This window comes from Oncorhynchus clarkii, chromosome 2 (assembly GCF_045791955.1).
Source record: "Oncorhynchus clarkii lewisi isolate Uvic-CL-2024 chromosome 2, UVic_Ocla_1.0, whole genome shotgun sequence".
Taxonomy (NCBI): domain Eukaryota; kingdom Metazoa; phylum Chordata; class Actinopteri; order Salmoniformes; family Salmonidae; genus Oncorhynchus; species Oncorhynchus clarkii.
Window position 1 is genome coordinate 35,545,553 of NC_092148.1, and position 20,941 is coordinate 35,566,493.

The following is a 20,941-nucleotide window of genomic DNA, read 5'->3' on the forward strand; positions in this document are numbered from 1 at the left end:
ATTTTTGTTTCATCAGACCAGAAGACATTTCACCATAAAGTACGATCTTTGTCCCCATGTGCAGTTGCAAACAGTAGTCTGGCTTTTTTATGCTAGCCTTTCAGGTTATGTCAATATAGGACTTGTTTTACTGTGGATATAAATACTTTTGTATCGGTTTCCTCCAGCATCTTCACAAGGTCCTTTACTGTTGTTTTGGGATTGATTTTCACTTTTCGCACCAATGTACGTTCTTCTCTAGGAGACAGAACGCATCTCCTTCCTGAGCGGTATGACGGCTGCGTGGTCCCATGGGGTTTATACTTGCGCACTATTGTTTGTACAGATGAACGTGGTACCTTCCTGTGGAGGTCTACTTTTTTTTCTGAGGTCTTGGCTGATTTCTTTTGATTTTCCCATGATGTCAAGCAAAGAGGAGCTGAGTTTGAAGGTAGGCCTTGAAATACATGAACAAGTACACCTCCAATTGACTCAAATTATGTAAATTAGCCTATCAGAAGCTTCTAAAGCCATGACATCATTTTCTGGAATTTTCCTAGCTGTTTAAAAGCACAGTCAACTTAGTGCATGTAAACTTCTGACCCGTTGGAATTGTGATACAGTGAATTATAAGTGAAATAATCTGTCTGTAAACATTGGAAAAATTACTTGCGTCATGCACAAAGTAGATGTCCTAACCGACTTGCCAAAAGTATAGTTGGTTAACAAGAAATTTGTGGAGTGGTTGAAAAACAAGTGTACTTCCGACTTTAAATGTGCATGTAGGTAGAGTTAAAGTGACTATGTATAGATAATAAACAGAGAGTAGCCGCAGTGTAAAAGAGGGGTCTGGGTAGCCCTTTGAGTAGCTGTTCAGATGTAAACACATCCTAAGACCAGCACAACTGTGGTCAGACAAATTCAATTTCATAACATTCACTTTAAAATATTTACAATTACTCTACTAAATCAAATTTGTGACAAAATGTTACTTGGAAATGGCCTGTAATATGTACCAGACGAATGACATTACATAATTTCTGCAGAATTGTTTTAACCCTCCTGTTGTGTTCGTTTCATGTTAATTAATGATGTGTTCCCAGTCCAAAATCACCGCCCCATTATAGCTGATCATAAATCCATAACAATACATATATTATCACCTAAAGTTGTGTTCAATCTTTTTTATCAACTTAAGTTCTTGTGAACATTACAAGTTTCGAACTTATATTTGCAGTTTATGGCCTGTAGGCCTCATTGACCTGAGCTCATACAACTCGTTTTTGAGGAAAAAAAGCATAATGTATGGATTATTTTGACAATAACAAATACTCAGATGAAACATATTGTTCTATTTATCAAAGACTACTTTGTGTCAAAGTTTAACAAGGACTCTCTTCTCACCAGTGTCATGATCAAATATATGATCAAGAGCCTCACATATTGTTTGGTCATTGTGCTGCAACAGAATTAATTGTGAGCAAGGCCTCAAAAAAGCTTTATATACCAGAGTTGCTAGAAAAGTTCTATATATTATTGAAATAATGTTGCAATTATTTGTGAGAATGCCAACAGGTGTGATTCCCGTGGGGGCCAAGAAAGGGAGTGAGGTGTATGTGTGCTCAAACAGAATGCATGTGGGGGTCTGGGAGAGGAAGTGTGTCCATCTGATGAATGGGCATGCGCCTGAACTCAATTTTATACACTAATTGTAGTCTCACTAATTCATTTCTAATGACCGGTCATTTTTAACCGGGAACACCACGGGTGTACAAAAGTTAAATAAAACACTCAAAATGTATTTTGTGTGTTCAGATGTCCTGTGTGGACAAAGTCATGGAACCTTATGACAATCAGAACCTTATGACAATCAGATTAAATTAACTACATTTTTCAGAGAGAAAACTTGTAAATCGGTCCAATATGATATTTGGCCCTAATTTACTATCAGTAGGCCTACTTTTGGCCCCATAGAGCCCACAATGGTTTGTGACGAGGGTTGCCTCTGTGGCTGCCAGCCAGACTACTTCCAGGTCGTAGCCATTTTGAGTGCTCGACGGTGAAGACGAACCAAGTTGGAGAGGTGGGAATCGCTCAAGCGTGTTATGATGTTTAGTTTGTGTCCATTCTCCTGATGCTATAGTAGATGATGTTAGCTGCTGTTCTTTGAAGCAGTATTCCAAACTATAGCTAGCAATGTTTTTACTTTCCAACTCAAATCTTGAAAACAAGCAAACTGGCGCTAGCTAAGTGTTAGCCAGTTTAATTTCGCACCGAGCCCGGGGAATTTGGAAAACATTGACTGAAGAAGCAGACGAGTAATACACAATCTTTTATATAAACATGCTTTATATAAACATGCTCGCGTTATATAATTTTATCCACATAGATATCACAAATGTACTGCATGCAATGTAAATTAAATACATTTTTAGTATGAAGTGCAAACGTTCGCTAGCTAGCACCACCCAGCAAACATCCATAGCCAGCTGAGCTAACTTAGCTAACGAACATTCATGCCCCTAACTCCCGCTAGCTAACTAGCTAGCCACAATTACGCAGATCTCAATTAGCTTTCAAGGTTAGCAATTTAGCTGAGCTTTTTTTATTAGCTGGTTTCTGCACTGTCAATAAAAAGCATCTGCATCGATATCAAACTAACGTTACTTGTTTGATCCGAAGCCATTTCTAGCCGTTCTGATTTCTAAATAGCCACTGGCTACATAACTAGCTTGCTAACACATTTATTTATATTTATTTAACTTTGATATCGATGCAGATGCTTTTTATTGACAGTGCAGAAACCAGCTAATAAAAAAAGCTCAGCTAAATTGCTAACCTTGAAAGCTAATTGAGATCTGCGTAATTGTGGCTAGCTAGTTAGCTAGCGGGAGTTAGGGGCATGAATGAATGTCAGTTAAGAACAAATTCTTATTTTACAATGACGTCCTACCACGGCTATTCATCATGATAAGTACAGTTCATATTGAGAATATCATTATTCACTCACAGTACTGTCATATCATGCTTTTGTCCCACATTGGCAGGCTCCAGGTGTAGGAACTACAGGGTGAAAGATGTGGGACCAGGGTGGACAGCCCTGGCCACAATGGCCAATGAACCAGCAGCAGTGGATGCAGTCCTTCCAGCACCAGCAAGATCCAAGTGGGTGACATCACCTGTATGCATGACAGCTCAATCATTGCATTACTTACAATTTTACAAAATGACACCCTAAGCAATGCTTCTCTTGTTGTCTTTCTGTGTTGTGTAGGCCAAGTGGACTGGGCAGCACTGGCCCAGGCCTGGATTGCTCAGAAAGAGTCTACAGGCCCTACAGTGGACCAGCAGAACATTCATCCTAATGGACAGGACATCCCTGGCATGGATCCTGTGATGCCTAATAACCATGGCTCCTTCCAGGGTGACACCAATTTTGGCAGAATGTGGCAACCTGGTAAACTCTAAACATAATTTTCTGGGGATGGAGAATATCTAAGGCTTATGTCCGTGATCAGTTTTCTCACGTTGCAAGACCATCATGCTTGCTATACTCAGTATGTACATAATTTGTCTTTATATCTCAGGGATGGAGTGACGTTACCGATGTAGTCAAACAAACATGTCATGGGCGAATTTCACATCCACTACATTAACATAGCTGTGCCCCAATCGACTTAGTTCCCCTGCAGTCCAGTAGTTTAATGTTAGAATAGCATGACTGCAAGTGTACGTTTAGATTTTTGAATGGTCTCTTGTAACACAAGCCTTTTGGTGGGCTTAAAGAGATCCTAATGAACAATAACAATGCACATGTGTTGTTGTTTACAGAATGGGGGATGCATGGTCAGCCCCCCCCTCCTCCTCCCATAGACCAGGTGTGGATCCCCCCAGGAACAGGACCCATGGGGACTGGGCCTATGGATGTGGTGGCTCCCTCTGAGGACAGCAACAGCCAGGACAGTCTAGAGTTCTCTGAAGGCCACCACAGGGTCTTCCCCCAGAACAGCCACGGCTTCGGGGGTCAGCCCGACAACTACGCCATGAACCCAATGGTCATAAACCAGTTTGATTATCAGGTAAACACTCACACACCACACACTTACAGTAGAGTTTCATGGCTGCTCTGTCATTCAACTAGTTTGGATGGTTCTCATTGAGGGTGGTGAACTTCCGGCGCCGACAGAGATGGCCGCCTCGCTTCGCGTTCCTAGGAAACTATGCAGTTTTTTGTTTTTTTACGTGTTATTTCTTACATTAGTACCCCAGGTCATCTTAGGTTTCATCACATACAGTCGAGAAGAACTACTGAATATAAGATCAGCGTCAACTCACCATCAGTACGACCAAGAATACGCTTTTCGCGACGCGGATCCTGTGCTCTGCCTTACAAACAGGACAACGGAGTGGATCCCATGCAGAGACCCAAAAAAACGACTCCGAAAAAGAGGGAAACGAGGCGGTCTTCTGGTCAGACTCCGGAGACGGGCACATCGTGCACCATTCCCTAGCATTCTTCTTGCCAATGTCCAGTCTCTTGACAACAAGGTTGATGAAATCCGAGCAAGGGTAGCATTCCAGAGGGACATCAGAGACTGTAACGTTCTTTGCTTCACGGAAACGTGGCTTACTGGAGAGACGCTATCCGAAGCGGTGCAGCCAACAGGTTTCTCCACGCATCGCGCAGACAGGAAAAAACATCTTTCTGGTAAAAAGAGGGGCGGGGGCGTATGCCTTATGACTAACGTGACATGGTGTGATGAAAGAAACATACAGGAACTCAAATCCTTCTGTTCACCTGATTTAGAATTCCTCACAATCAAATGTAGACCGCATTATCTACCAAGAGAATTCTCTTCGATTATAATCACAGCCGTATATATCCCCCCCCAAGCAGACACATCGTTGGCTCTGAATGAACTTTATTTGACTCTTTGCAAACTTGAAACCATTTATCCGGAGGCTGCATTCATTGTAGCTGGGGATTTTAACAAGGCTAATCTGAAAACAAGACTCCCCAAATTTTATCAGCATATCGATTGCGCAACCAGGGGTGGAAAGACCTTGGATCATTGTTACTCTAACTTCCGCGACGCATATAAGGCCCTGCCCCGCCCCCCTTTCGGAAAAGCTGACCACGACTCCATTTTGTTGATCCCTGCCTACAGACAGAAACTAAAACAAGAGGCTCCCACGCTGAGGTCTGTCCAACGCTGGTCCGACCAAGCTGACTCCACACTCCAAGACTGCTTCCATCACGTGGACTGGGACATGTTTCGTATTGCGTCAGACAACAACATTGACGAATACGCTGATTCGGTGTGCGAGTTCATTAGAACGTGCGTTGAATATGTCGTTCCCATAGCAACGATTAAAACATTCCCTAACCAGAAACCGTGGATTGATGGCAGCATTCGTGTGAAACTGAAAGCGCGAACCACTGCTTTTAATCAGGGCAAGGTGTCTGGTAACATGACCGAATACAAACAGTGCAGCTATTCCCTCCGCAAGGCTATCAAACAAGCTAAGCGTCAGTACAGAGACAAAGTAGAATCTCAATTCAACGGCTCAGACACAAGAGGCATGTGGCAGGGTCTACAGTCAATCACGGACTACAGGAAGAAATCCAGCCCAGTCACGGACCAGGATGTCCTGCTCCCAGGCAGACTAAATAACTTTTTTGCCCGCTTTGAGGACAATACAGTGCCACTGACACGGCCTGCAACGAAAACTTGCGGTCTCTCCTTCACTGCAGCCGAGGTGAGTAAGACATTTAAACGTGTTAACCCTCGCAAGGCTGCAGGCCCAGACGGCATCCCCAGCCGCGCCCTCAGAGCATGCGCAGACCAGCTGGCCGGTGTGTTTACGGACATATTCAATCAATCCCTATACCAGTCTGCTGTTCCCACATGCTTCAAGAGGGCCACCATTGTTCCTGTTCCCAAGAAAGCTAAGGTAACTGAGCTAAACGACTACCGCCCCGTAGCACTCACTTCCGTCATCATGAAGTGCTTTGAGAGACTAGTCAAGGACCATATCACCTCCACCCTACCTGACACCCTAGACCGACTCCAATTTGCTTACCGCCCAAATAGGTCCACAGACGATGCAATCTCAACCACACTGCACACTGCCCTAACCCATCTGGACAAGAGGAATACCTATGTGAGAATGCTGTTCATTGACTACAGCTCGGCATTCAACACCATAGTACCCTCCAAGCTCGTCATCAAGCTCGAGACCCTGGGTCTCGACCCCGCCCTGTGCAACTGGGTACTGGACTTCCTGACGGGCCGCCCCCAGGTGGTGAGGGTAGGCAACAACATCTCCTCCCCGCTGATCCTCAACACTGGGGCCCCACAAGGGTGCGTTCTGAGCCCTCTCCTGTACTCCCTGTTCACCCACGACTGCGTGGCCACGCACGCCTCCAACTCAATCATCAAGTTTGCGGACGACACAACAGTGGTAGGCTTGATTACCAACAACGACGAGACGGCCTACAGGGAGGAGGTGAGGGCCCTCGGAGTGTGGTGTCAGGAAAATAACCTCACACTCAACGTCAACAAAACTAAGGAGATGATTGTGGACTTCAGGAAACAGCAGAGGGAACACCCCCCTATCCACATCGATGGAACAGTAGTGGAGAGGGTAGCAAGTTTTAAGTTCCTCGGCATACACATCACAGACAAGCTGAATTGGTCCACTCACACAGACAGCATCGTGAAGAAGGCGCAGCAGCGCCTCTTCAACCTCAGGAGGCTGAAGAAATTCGGCTTGTCACCAAAAGCACTCACAAACTTCTACAGATGCACAATCGAGAGCATCCTGGCGGGCTGTATCACCGCCTGGTACGGCAACTGCTCCGCCCTCAACCGTAAGGCTCTCCAGAGGGTAGTGAGGTCTGCACAACGCATCACCGGGGGCAAACTACCTGCCCTCCAGGACACCTACACCACCCGATGTCACAGGAAGGCCATAAAGATCATCAAGGACATCAACCACCCGAGCCACTGCCTGTTCACCCCGCTATCATCCAGAAGGCGAGGTCAGTACAGGTGCATCAAAGCTGGGACCGAGAGACTGAAAAACAGCTTCTATCTCAAGGCTATCAGACTGTTAAACAGCCACCACTAACATTGAGTGGCTGCTGCCAACACACTGACACTGACTCAACTCCAGCCACTTTAATAATGGGAATTGATGGGAAATGATGTAAATATATCACTAGCCACTTTAAACAATGCTACCTTATATAATGTTACTTACCCTACATTATTCATCTCATAGGCATACGTATATACTGTACTCTATATCATCGACTGTATCCTTATGTAATACATGTATCACTAGCCACTTTAACTATGCCACTTTGTTTACATACTCATCTCATATGTATATACTGTACTCGATACAATCTACTGTATCTGCCTATGCTGCTCTGTACCATCACTCATTAATATATCCTTATGTACATATTCTTTATCCCCTCACACTGTGTACAAGACAGTAGTTTTGGAATTGTTAGTTAGATTACTTGTTGGTTATTACTGCATTGTCGGAACTAGAAGCACAAGCATTTCGCTACACTCGCATTAACATCTGCTAACCATGTGTATGTGACAAATAAAATTTGATTTGATTTGATTGTCTCGCCCTCTGTAGCATGGGGCGGCTGCCACCTACGGCCCCACTCCCACAGGGTTCCACCCTCCATACTGGCAGCAGGGTCACCCACAGAACAGACGGGACAGGCCCCCAGGCTTTAGGGACCGCCAGAGGTCCCCCATCCAGATCCCCAAACAAGATGCTCCTGCTGCTGCCCTCGGTGAGCATCTTCACCAACACACGGGTACAAAAACGTCCTCATTAAATGGGTGGTGATCAGGATTTCATCCTTGGACACTTACTGCTGTAACAGAGGCACAGGCTTGCTTCAACTCTCTTTCCGTTCATACCCACACCATCCAAAATGTTGTATCTCACCATGTTTTGTATCTGAGTGTTGCTCTCTACTTTTCTTAATTAGCTTTCCCAGGCACTCAGGAAAACAGACACACACACACAGCATCCAATGACCTGGCACTCCTCTCAGATGCGGTGAAGAGGCGCACCCTGCCGGCCTGGATCCGAGAGGGCCTGGAGAAGATGGACAGGGAGAAACAGAAGAAGCTGGAGAAGGAGCGCATGGAGAAACAGCGTGCCAAAATGGCTAAAGATGAAGACAAAGAGAGTGACACAGTGGACGAGGGAGGCGATGGGCCTCGTTTACCCCGCAAGAGTAAATTTGTAAGCATCAATCTTTTTGTTTCCATGGTGTCATGAATCCCATTAATCTTATGAACAGAACAATGAGTTGAAAAATCCCCAAAATAATTTAATTATATTCCTGTAAAACTGTGACACTGGTGAGCTTTCAGGAGGTCCTGTTGTCGTGTCTTTGTATATCTGACCTAGCACCCCTTTCCCTCCCCTGTAATAGGACAGTGATGATGAAGAGGGTGATGAAGAGGAGAGGGAAGATGAGGACCGGGTCCTGACCAGGAAGCAGGAGTTGGCCAGCAGGAGCCCGTCACCTCCACTGGAGGACCAGAGCGAACCAGAGATGACCGAGGAGGAGAGAGAGTTCCAGCTGGTTAGTTTTGGCCTACAGCTACTATTCTGACACATTGGGGTGCGTGTAAGGCTGGGCAATATATCGAATTCTAATGAATGTTCTTGCGCAATATTCTAAATGCCTGTATCGCAAGAATCTACTTTTTTGTAGGCTACTCGTGTCTTTTTCTTTTTTAAATAGTCTCTTTTGCTCCTTCTGTGCTGTGTGCACCTTCCCATTTACACCAGATATCTGTATATAATGACGAGATGCTCATGTCTCCTCCCTAACAATGGGAATCGTCCCAAGGGCGGGAAGGCATGTGACAAGCTTATGTCTAAAGTAAACCCATAGTAACGCATTGGGCTGTTTTAGACAGATTTTGGCGAGAGCGAAACCGCTCGCTTCGCATCTCCCTCTGTGTTTACACACACACACACCAAGCCCCTCCGCCAGCCACTCACAACAACAAAGATGAGCGGTCACTTCTTCATCTCTGACAAACTGTTTCAACTTACTATTTGGATTTGAGGTTTGTTCAAACAGAATCGGTCATATGGACACTGAAACACATTGATACATTATTTTACTGTAATAAAGAAGTTAACCTATCTAACAATAACCTTTTTAGGTCTCAACTCCTCAAATTGCATGTAGAGCACACACTACTAAAATGGAAAATGAATGCTCAGTATGTAGGCGTGGCATTGCGGAATCACTAGCAGCATTTTAGCCAAATACCATTATACTAACTGTCTGTGTGTTTTATACATTTGCAATAAGCATAACACACTAGTTATATAAGGAATTGGCCATTTGTTCTCATTCTGAGAAATAAGGTATGCCATTCTCAACAAAATGAACAGGCTAGCACGCTGTTCAAACATTTGGAGACGGACAGAAGTGTGTTTATAGCAATTCAACTGTTCTGCCTTGTTAGCTAGAAAATAGATTAAAGTTAACTTGAAATAGAAAGATGAGCTAGCTACTCACTAGCACGTGGGCTTGTGCTTGAGAGATTCTTTGAGACCTGCGTTCATTTTCTATAATGCCTGCTGCATTATGCATGGTTCTGGTTAAATTTGTAACAAAAATGACATTTTAATAGACAGACTTGCACGCCAGATCAGTTATTATTGCAAGTTAAACTCTTGATAAAATATTTAAATTATTAGTGGGTTGTGGAAGGCTTACATTTAGCCTTAGGTATAATTTCACAAGCCATGAATTCATTAGATCAATGTATTGGACCTTTAATTGTGCAACACAGTTTATTTGGAGAAAACATAAACAAAAAACAATTAGATGTACAGTTGAAGTCGGAGGTTTACATACATTTAGGTTGGAGTCATTAACTCGTTTTTCAACCACTCCACAACTTTCTTGTTAACAAACTATACTTTCGGCAAGTCGGTTAGGACATCTACTTTGTGCATGATGCAAGTAATATTTCCAACAATTGTTTACAGATTATTTCACTTATAATTCACTGTATCACAATTCCAGTGGGTCAGAAGTTTACATACACTAAGTTGACTGCCTTTAAACAGCTTGGAAAATTCCAGTAAATTGTGTCAGGGCTTTAGAAGCTTCTGATAGGCTAATTGACATCATTTGAGTCAATTGGAGGTGTACCTGTGGATGTATTTCAAGGCATACCTTCAAACTCAGTGCCACTTTGCTTGACATCATGGGAAAATCAAAATAAATCAGCCAACACCCCATAATTAGTTTTTGTGGACCTCCATTAATCTGGTTAATCCTTGGGAGCAATTTCCAAACGCTTGAAGGTACCACATTCATCTGTACAAGCAATAGCACGCAAGTATAAACACCATGGGACCACGCAGCCGTCATACCGCTCAGGAAGCAGACGTGTTCTGTCTCCTAGAGATGAACATACTTTGCGAAAAGTGCAAATCAATCCCAGAACAACAGTAAAGGACCTTGTGAAGATGCTGAAGAAAACGGGTACAAAAGTATCTATATCCACAGTTAAACAAGTCCTATATCGACATAACCAGAAAGACCGCTTAGCAAGGAAGAAGCCACTGCTCCAAAACCGCCATAAAAAGCCAGACTACGGTTAGCAACTGCACATGGGGACAAAGATCGTACTTTTTGGAGAAATGTCCTCTGGTCTGATGAAACAAAAATAGAACTGTATGGCCATAATGACCATCGTTATGTTTGCTGGAAAAAGGGGGAGGCTTGCAAGCTGAAAAACACCATCCCAACCGTGAAGCTCGGGGGTGGAAGCATCATGTTGTGGGGGTGCTTTGCTGCAAGGGGGGACTGGTGCACTTCACAAAATAGATGGCATCATGAGGAGGAAAATTATGTGGATATATTGAAGAAACATTTAAAGACATTAGTCAGGAAGTTGAAGCTTGGTCGCAAATGGGTCTACCAAATGTACAGTGACCCCAAGCATACTTCCAAAGTTGTGGCAAAATGGCTTAAGGACAACGAAGTCATGGTATTGGATTGGCCATCACAAAGCCCTGACCTCAATCCTATAGAAGATTTGTGGGCAGAACTGAAAGGGGCCTACAAACCTGACTCAGTTACACCTGCTCTGTCAGGAGGAATGGGCCAAAATTCACCCAACTTATTGTGGGAAGCTTGTGGAAGGCTACCTGAAACGTTTGACCCAAGTTAAACAATTTAAAGGCAATGCTGCCAAATACTAATTGAGTGTATGTAAACTTCTGACCCACTGGGAATGTGATGAAAGAAATAAAAGCTGAAATAAATCTCTACTATTATTCTGACATTTCACATTCTTAAAATAAAGTGGTGATTCTAACTAACCTAAGATAAGGAATTTTTACTCTGATTAATTTTTTATGTATTTGGCTAAGGTGTATGTAAACTTCAGACTTCAACTTTATATATCGTGAATCGCCTAGAAGTTTGAAAAAATATATATATAATTTTTCGGCCATATCGCCCAGCCTTACGATGTTGTCTTTTGTTATACATTTTTTTCATTTGTTATAGAGCCCTGATGCTCAAATGGCAGCTCTGAAATTGGTGGCCCTGTTCACTATTTTCAATATGTAAGAACCATCCTATTCAAGACTGCAAAAATAGCCCTCTTGACAAACAAATGATTAACATTAACTAATGTCAGAGCCTTTTCTCACATTTCTCTCCAAAGATGATTGTGACTAAAACTCTGCTGACGGAAATCCTGCTGGAGGTCACCAACGAAGAGATCCAAACTGTGGCCAAAGAGACACACCGCAAAGCCACCAAAGGTCTGCTTACCCCCATCTCCTCGAGACCACGCATCATCTGTGCCTTTCACAAAGACATCATGTTTAAGCCTGTTTTATATAGTCTGAAAACGTCACTCAATTCATCTCCGTAAGTCAGGGTAATTGTGTGGCAAACTTGGAGTATTTTCAAAATGTGATCATATGCATCTTCGACCATTCTCTGCTAATGCAACGGAAGAAAAAGAAAATGGCCCTGGTAAAGACAGCCGAGCAGCTGGTGTATTTAAAACAAAACAACAGTAACCTAAACTGTTTTCCCTGGTTCCTGCTCCTGAAGGTCCTTCTGAATGACTGTGTTTCTGAACCCATTGACTTTATAAATGCTCACCTATAGATCAGATTCAAGTGACTTGTCCCTGTTTATCTGACACTAGTGCATTAGTACAGAGTGGTTCTGATCCCCCATTCCAACTGTCTTGACTTTGAATGTGTGTGACAGACTTTGTTTGTTAACCCCTTCTCTTCTCTCCGTTTGTCTCTTTTATTTTTTGGGGGCCAAAGACCGCTCTTGTGAATAGTGCATTATCTGTGCCCCCTTCTCTAGAGACTTCTCTATGGTGGCTGTCTCTATGGTGGCTCTATGTGTTTTAACATGTTGTTCCTGTTGTTGATGTGAATCAAAGCTCCTGCCAAACAGCTGGCACAGTCAAGTGCACTGACTTCTCTGATCGGCATTGGTGAGTTCCCCCTCTTTTCTTCCAGGCGGGGGGGGGTAAGAATCAGAGCTCAAACCCCTGTCCCCTCACTGCTTTAGTAGCTCAGAAGAGTGACTGAGGCAGCCGAAGGGAAGGGTCCACCTCACAGCTAGGGTTGCAAAATTCCCCAAACATTTCCAAAAATATATACTTTTTATTCCAGTTGGAAGGGAATAAGCTGTCTGAGGGAATCCTCCTACCTGGAATTGTTCTACTGGGATTTCTGATAAAACTGGGAATTTGGGGAACGTTTCTGAAATTTTGCAACCCTTCACAGCACAGTTTGAGTGTCTTAGCCTTACTAAGTAATTTCTTATCAGAACACTAAAGAGCATGCCATCTCACAGTAAGTGAAGTGTCAATGGGTTTCTAGTGTGTAGTTAAGTTGAAAACATAGACAGTGGCTGCGTCTTTGACGGGAAGCTTGGTTGGGTATATGGCTAGTTGCTGCGGTCTTGCTCAAAAAGCTGGGGGCTCTGTTGTGGCAGGTGGACTTGGTGACTATGGCTCGGACTTGAGTGAGAACGAGGAGGAGCACAGCGCCCAGGCGTCCGAGTCCTCTGACACGGACGAGGAAGAGCTGCACCACCGTATCCGGGAGAAGATAGACGCCTTCCGACGCAAGGAGAGGGAGCTGCAGGAGAGACAAGCGCAGGAGGCGCAGCAAGCACGTGGTGAGGGTACTAAACGCAATATCAATTAGCAGTGGTGATGTTGTCTTTGAGTTTAACATAAATGTTTTGTTTTCTGTGTGTCTCCCAGAAGAGATGGCGCTGGACAGAGTGAGCAGAGAGAGGGGGGATTATGACGAGGGCCAGTTAGAGAGCCTCCACAAACAGGAAGTGAGAGAGAGGGAGGCGGAACCCACAGCAGAGAGACGCAGATCCCGCAGTGAGACTGAGGTTATCAGCGAGGTCAGGCAGGCGGGCCGGGGTAAGGAGCGTGGCGCAGGGCGGGGCACCAGTGGTTCCCCCAGCAACGGACGCAGCAGCAGCTCCCATTCCAGCTCCAGCAGCGCCAGCAGCCAATCGTCTTCCTTCTCCTCATCATCCTCGGCCTCCTCACGCTCCTCTTCGCGCTCCTCCTCACCCCGGAGGAAGAGGAGGCGCAGCCGCTCCTCCTCACACAGGGCCCGTGTTGGTGGCCGGCGCAGCCACAGTCGCAGCTCCCACAGACGTCACGGAGAGCGCAGCGTCGACAAGGCCCGAGAGAGGAGGAAGGGCAGCCGGAACCACAGCGCAGAGCGCTTAACCCGCCACCGGAACCGTAGCCACTCTCGAGAGCGAAGGGTCAGCAGAGGAGGCAAGAGCAGGTCCAAGGACAGGGCCAGCCGCAGCAAGAGCAGGGACAAGGAGAGGGACAGAGACCGGAAGAGGAGTAGGGAGCGCAGGGACAGTCACAGCCGCAGCAAGAGCAGGGACAGAGACAGGAAGAGGAGCAGGGAGCGCAGGGACAGTCACAGCCGCAGCAAGAGCAGGGACAAGGAGAGGGACAGAGACAGGAAGAGGAGCAGGGAGCGCATGGACAGCCGCAGCAGCAAGCACAAGCAGAAAGCCTCCAGCAAGGATAGGGACAGGAAGAAAGACCGGAGCGGCAGCCACGACAAGAAGGAGAGAGAGAAGAAGAAGGAGAAGGAGAAAGAGTCAGATAGGAAGAAGCAGAAAGCCAAAGAGAAAGAGAGGGAAAAGGAGAAAGCGAAGGGAAAGGAGAGGGGGAAGGAGAAAGAGAGGGATAGGGAGGTGAGCTCTGTGGTGGCGGAGGAGAGCAACGCCAAATCCAAGAAAAGGAAAGAGAGCAGCGATCACACAGACCCTCAGGGTGACAAGCACTCCCATCAGGGTAGCAAGGCTAGCAAGAAGGGCTCTGCCAAATCTAGCAAGAGGTACTCTGACTCAGAGTCGAGCAGGTCCCCCACCCCCGAGCTTAGCAAGGAAAAGAAGTCTAAGAAATCCAAACGTAGTCGCTCAAGATCAACGGAAAAATCTCACAAGTCTGGTAAGAAGGCAAGCCGCAAAAACAAGTCTAAGTCACGATCAAGGTAGTATTCCATTTTTTACCATCTCTTTTTCTGTTGTATCATGTTGTGTGTGTCGTATTTGAGGCCTACTGCCCAGTAATATTTTTTTAGCACAACTTTCCTTGTTTTCTGTCAGGGCTCAAGGCTACCTTACAAAGTGAAATAATAAATATTTTCATGTGTTAAAAAAAGGAACCATTTGTAGCCAAGTTTCTGTTCCTCAGACTGTCTCCATAGTGCCCACTGTTGGCCATGTGCAGCATATCAATCCATTTGAGTGCCTTGTGTGAATGTCGTAACTGTTCTTCCCAAAGGAGAGTGACCAAGTTCATTTGGGAATCAATGCAATATATTGTCCTCATTATGAGCTGATGTTAACAGGGCCCCAGTGAGGGTGTGCTTATTTTGCCTGTGTGTCATTTTGCATGAGTGTGTGTGAGAGTAGTGCAGCACCATTAATGTTCCCCTTTGCGTCTCTGTTTCAGGTCCACGTCTCCCGCCAGGCGCAGGCGTTAAGGAGCGCAGGGCTCCCTGATCTGTGCACTTACATTTAAATTCCATGAGTTTAACAGGCTTGTCTCATTATAGAGGCAACGGTGTAGGTGAACTCTCCACTCCCCCCCACCTTCTATCTTTGTAAATATGTGATTTTTAAGTGCAAGTTGGCAAACAGGACATTTTGAATGCTAGGTTTTTGCCTTCTATCATGCAAAGCTCAGAGGCTTTGTAGTCAGTAGAATCTTGGAAAGATGTCATTTTAAAAAGCTTAACAGAATAAACGTATTAATGTAAATTGTCCAATAAAACTGAAATTATCCCTTGTTCTGGGTATTTTCTTTGTCTACTGTATAATAACTGTTCCCTGATGATGATGATGATGAACTCATCCAGGACTGCATGGGGGAAACAATTTATGTACCACACTAAAGGCATGACTGAAGTGTTGAATGTCACTCATTTGTTAGTGGAGTAGATGCATTTATTTTCAAAAATAAAATAAGATTGACATGTGTGCAACTGACTTTCAAATCATTACTTTATGATTTTTTTGAGGGTTATCATTAAACCTGCAGTAAATTGGATTGAGTGCAATTGATAACATGCCATTATTAATTGCGTTTAATTCATAATTTGGAATAGTCTTTTAGAAATTCTAATGGCAAAGATGAACATTTTTGTATTTCAGCTATATGAACACTACAAATTCACCATATTTTATATATACTGAACAAAAATAAACGCACCATGTAAAGTGTTGATTTGATGAGTTGAAATAAAAGCTTTTTTCTCTCATTTTTGTTCACAATATTGTTTACATCCCTGTTCATGAGCATTTCTCCTTAGCCAAGATAATTCATACTAGCTTTAAGCACCAACTGTCAGAGCAGCTCACAGATTACTGCACCTGTACATAGCCCACCTATAATTTAGCCCAAACAACTACCTCTTTCCCTACTGTATTTAATTTATTTATTTTGCACCCCATTATTTTTACTTTGCACATTCTTCCATTGCAAATCTACCATTCCAGTGTTTTACTTGCTATATTGTATTTACTTTGCCACCATGGCCTTTTTTTTGCCTTTACCTCCCTTATCTCACCTCATTTGCTCACATCGTATATAGACTTGTTTATACTGTATTATTGACTGTATGTTTGTTTTACTCCATGTGTAACTGTCGTTGTATGTGTCGAACTGCTTTGCTTTATCTTGGCCAGGTCGCAATTGTAAATGAGAACTTGTTCTCAACTTGCCTACCTGGTTAAATAAAGTTGAAATGAAAATTGAAATGAAAAATACACCTGACAGGTGTGGCATATCTAGAAGCTGATTAAACAGCATGATCATTACACAGCTGCACCTTGTGCTGAGTACAATAAAAGGCCACTCTTAAATGTGCAGTTTTGTCACAACACAATGCCACAGATGTCTACATTTTGAGGGAGCGCGCAATTGTCATGCTGACTGCAGGAATGTCCACCAGAGAATGTAATGTTAATACTGCCTTTTTGCCTATGCCCTTCCAGGTCCACACATGGCTGCACCCCTGCCCAGTCATGTGAAATCTATAGATTAGGGCCTAATTTATTTATATCAATTGACTGATTTCTTTATATGAACTGTTGCTCAGTAAAATAGTTGAAATTGTTGCGTTTATATTTTTAAGTATATATTACTGGCACAGTCCAATTTCAGCTTTATGTTATGCATGAAATATACAACAATGCAGTACACAAGATTTATATTAGCCTGAATTCCTGCAGATGGCGATATTGAAACGTTTAATCTTACCATCCAAAGGGAACGTATGCAGCCGGCTATACATGTATCCCCCGTGGACTGACCAGTTCATACATAACACTTTCTCCATTCAGCTGAAAACTATCGCCATCTGACAGTGTTTGATTTAGTGTTATATGTAATAGGGTTGGTTATGTTTCCACTTGCCTCTAAAGAAATGTGTATTTCATGTTCAAGCATTCTTATTGGTTAGTTCAACTCTTATGACAATAAGGTGTGTTGTGATCCTCCCGCTTGCAGATAGGGGGAGAACGTGAACGTCAGGTCTTCCCAGTATAAAAATGTGATGCAAGGGGTAGGTCACGTTCTGACTACTATTTTCTATTTTACAATGTGTACAAGTTTGCTGTACGTTACTGATTTATACATGTGTGGGTATATGGTACCTGTTAGGGATTGAGGGGCTTTCTGGGATGTGCTTTGGCATATGATTGCTGTAAATAAGTGTGTTAGCTAGCATACACCGATGTAATGGTCACATAAGCCACTGCTAACACAGTTGTCTTCATGCTACAGATTTTGCCATCAATACCGTTAAGCCCTGCACAACTAACGTGCTGTTTCCCATTTAACAACAGGTATTATATGTTATATAGGTACACATGTTATATTTTGTATTGTATTTTGTTCGCCCAGTATGAAAATGTGATGCAAGGGATTTTGCCATAGACAGCCATCAATATTAAGCCCTGCACAACTAACGCTGTTTCCCATTTAACAACAGCAGAAATAAATTATGCTCAACTGGGACCACTGGCAGAAGTGATTTATTTTGAGAAAACACAACGCATGGAGAGTACATATACATCTGTTACACTGGTGCCGTGACCCGGATCACTGGTTGCTGCGGAAAGAGGAGGTCAAAAGGGGGGTGAGTGTAGCCGATGTGAAATGGCTAGCTAGTTAGCGGTGGTGCGCGCTAGTGGCGTTTCAATCGGTGACATCACTTGCTCTGAGACCTTGAAGTAGTGGTTCCCCTTGCTCTGCAAGCGCCGCGGCTTTTGTGGAGCGATGGGTAAACGATGCTTCGAGGGTGACTGTTGACGTGTGCAGAGCGTCCCTGCTTCGCGCCCAGGTCGGGGCGAGGGGACGGACGTAAAGTCTATACTGTTACATATACACTATGTGGACACCTGCTCGTTGAACATCTGATTCCAAAATCATGGGTATTAATATGGAGTTGGTCCCCTCTTTGCTGCCAATAACAGCCTCCACTCTTCTGCGAAGGCTTTCCACTAGATGTTGGAACATCCAGCCAAAGCTCTGCAATGCGCATGGTGATCACACTGCTGACCACACTGCTAACGTCGCGTCCATGGGCGATGCAAAATGCTTTCTATTTGTGACGCAAGTCCCGCCTCTCATCTAGTTTTTTAGGAGCATGGGTGTTTGACATATGAACTGAGGTCCACACGCCAGTCTAGTTGGTGGTGGTAATGCACCTTAAAATTGGTTGCCAACCGTCCAAAGAAGAAGCTTGGAGGAGAGATTACTAGAAAAAAAAGTGGTTTACCCTTTTATCTGGGGCTTAATTGTCGGAGTAGAGGATCTTGTACATTTCAGTTAAAATAACAACCCAATGTTGATATCCCAGGACAAATTAGCTAGCAACAGCAAGCTACGTTGCTATAAATGTTTAATGCTTTTCGACCTGTCCCCAAATTAATATAGTTGGTTCAGAGTTCGTTATGCGCGCGATGGTGGCTTTCTGTGCTCGGCGTACCTGCTTCGCTGGGGTGCTGTTTCTCCTAGAAGTTTCCACTTCACAATAACAGCACTTACAGTTGACCGGAGCAGCTCTAGCGGGGCAGAAATTTGATGAACTGACTTGTTGGAAAGGAGATTACATGGCTGTGTGTTTGATTGTATACACAATGTCAGCGACGGGTTGGCTGAAATAGCCGAATCCACTCGTATGAAGGGGTGTCCACATACACAATATACACAAATGTATGTTCAACACCAATCATTATAATGTATAACCACCACCTTACAACAGGCTACGTTACAGTTGTTTAATCGTTGATATATTACTGAACTCAGTGTTGGCTTAATTGAGTATTTATACACTAATAATTTGGGACTGGAGTAGATTTAGCCAGGGAACCAGTAGCCAGTAGGAACTTTATATGCACAGCAGTGTTTCCACTCGAACAGTAAGAGAATGAGTACACCACGGTCACATTGACCTGTCTACCGAACACATAAATGTAAGAAACAGACATGTATTCAAAGAAGTTTGGACGTCTCATCTTAGGGTTTTGTACCCGCTGTTCAACAAGTGTGGTGAATGGCACTCCTACTTCAACTCGGACTACAGTCAGCTGGACTTCAGTATGTGAACATCACACGCAGTTTCTGGAGCGTCGCTCTCAAATGGGTTTCGCGCATGTGAGGTATGGTACAATTACATGTTAGTTTGCAGATGTGGTATGAGGGTCTTAGCGATTGCACGTGGACTCAGTTTCTCTAACTCCATGCTAACGGAAAATGGTTTCGTTCCAGGTTGTCTTTTTGCAGTCGTATTGAGCATCTCAGAAGGGCGCTGCGTGGGTTTTTATCACTAGACAAGAATGCAAACGGGAGGGGCCTACGTAAATAGAAACTAGTTTTCGTTGCCAAACGTTTTGCCACTGTGTGCACTAATTATTACACCCCAGGGTTGTATTCATAATTGCAAGCATTAGGAAAACGGATTATTCCAAATACTCTCCAGTGTTATGTAGACTGTTTAGCTTCTGTGTGTGCCATGCCCTACCGACAAGTTCACGACACGTCATGTAGATGTGGTGATCGCGTCACGTGTCAGTTTGCGTGTAACATGTTGACCAGACCTGACAATTTATGCACCAAACCGGCTGGGCGCGTGCGCTATCGTGTATAACTGTATTTTGTCCCCCTACACCAAACGCGATCACGACATGCAGGTTAAAATATCAAAACAAACTCTGAACCAATGACATTCATTTGGGGACAGGTCGAAAATTATTAAACATGTATGGCCAGTTAGCTTGCACTTGCTAGCTAATTTGTCCTATTTAGCTAGCTTGCTGTTGCTAGCTAATTTGTCCTGGGATATAAACATTTGAGTTGTTATTTTACCTGAAATGCACAATATCCTCTACTCCGACAATTAATCCACACATAAAACCACCAACCGACTCGTTTCTAGTCATCGCTACTCCTTCCAGGCTTTTTCATATTTGAACTTATATGGTGATTGGCATCTACACTTTCATAGTATTACCACTACAACCAGCAAAACAGTTTGTCTTTCAATCACCCATGTGGGTATAACCAATGAGATGCTTCTATAAACCAATGAGGAGATGGGAGAGGCAGGACTTGCAGCGCGATCTGCGTCAGAAATAGGAATGACTTCTATTTTAGCCCTTGGCAACCCAGATGCTCGTTGGTGTGCAAGCAGTGTGGGTGCAATAATTCAATAATATGGATTTGTACATGTATTTTGCGACGCTCGCGCACGCGACGTGTCCGGTCTGCATGTTAAAAACATCTACATGTGTTTCACACGTTAGTTTAAGGGTCTGTTTAGTTTATTATTAAAGATCAACCCATGAACGGCTTACAAACGTCTACATGATTTTGCAAAAAATATTTTTCATTGCCATAGTAATCTAATCAATTTAATTAGTCGATTTTTTAAAAATTTATTATTATTTTTTTATTTTTTATAAAATAGGGCTATCACCTCAATGCAAAACTTATTAGGCTAGTTGATATCGCAGCCAGCCATCATTGCTGTTTAGATATGCCTATTTCTCACATCAACACAGACGCATGGGCTTCTTTGTTGGAGGTAGCCCTATTCAGAAACAAGAGGTTATCAGACACAATCACTGTCACCATGAAATTCTTAGGCTATACATTTCTGTGGCGATGTCTTGTGGTTAAAAGCAGGGTTCAAATTGAGGGCGTGTTTGAGGATATAGGCCAAACCCTTGTCATAGAGAGGCAAAAAGCATATGCTACTACTTGTTTTCTTAGCCATAGGAAATGGTCCTATGGTCCAGATTATATAAAGCAATCTAGGCTATAACAATGAATAA

General features: G+C 43.8%; 1 protein-coding gene across 4 annotated transcripts; it reads left to right on the forward strand.

Annotated features, from left to right (window-relative positions):
- The first annotated feature begins 1,992 nt into the window (after positions 1-1,992).
- On the forward strand, positions 1,993-15,389 carry LOC139367150 (arginine/serine-rich protein PNISR-like). 4 transcript variants are annotated; one of them, XM_071105263.1, is made up of 12 exons: positions 1,993-2,062; positions 3,027-3,144; positions 3,254-3,436; positions 3,811-4,058; positions 7,642-7,804; positions 8,006-8,265; positions 8,459-8,611; positions 11,736-11,835; positions 12,480-12,533; positions 13,040-13,225; positions 13,314-14,589; positions 15,054-15,389. In XM_071105263.1, the coding sequence occupies exons 2-12, from the start codon at positions 3,057-3,059 to the stop codon at positions 15,082-15,084; spliced, it is 2,742 nt and encodes a 913-aa protein (XP_070961364.1). In that variant the 5' UTR covers positions 1,993-2,062; positions 3,027-3,056; the 3' UTR covers positions 15,085-15,389. The 4 variants fall into 4 exon arrangements, with proteins under 4 accessions (XP_070961364.1, XP_070961381.1, XP_070961372.1 ...); XM_071105280.1 differs by having other exon boundaries at positions 13,317-14,589; XM_071105271.1 differs by having other exon boundaries at positions 2,020-2,297.
- Positions 15,390-20,941: the final 5,552 nt, after the last annotated feature.

Bases quoted from the DNA above. Each gene is read 5' to 3' on its own strand.
- LOC139367150 (XM_071105263.1), top strand. From the start codon at position 3,057: ATGTGGGACCAGGGTGGACAGCCCTGGCCACAATGGCCAATGAACCAG. The intron at 3,145-3,253 runs GTGGGTGACATC...TGTGTTGTGTAG, and splicing joins CCAGCACCAGCAAGATCCAA to GCCAAGTGGACTGGGCAGCA. The intron at 12,534-13,039 runs GTGAGTTCCCCC...CTGTTGTGGCAG, and splicing joins GACTTCTCTGATCGGCATTG to GTGGACTTGGTGACTATGGC.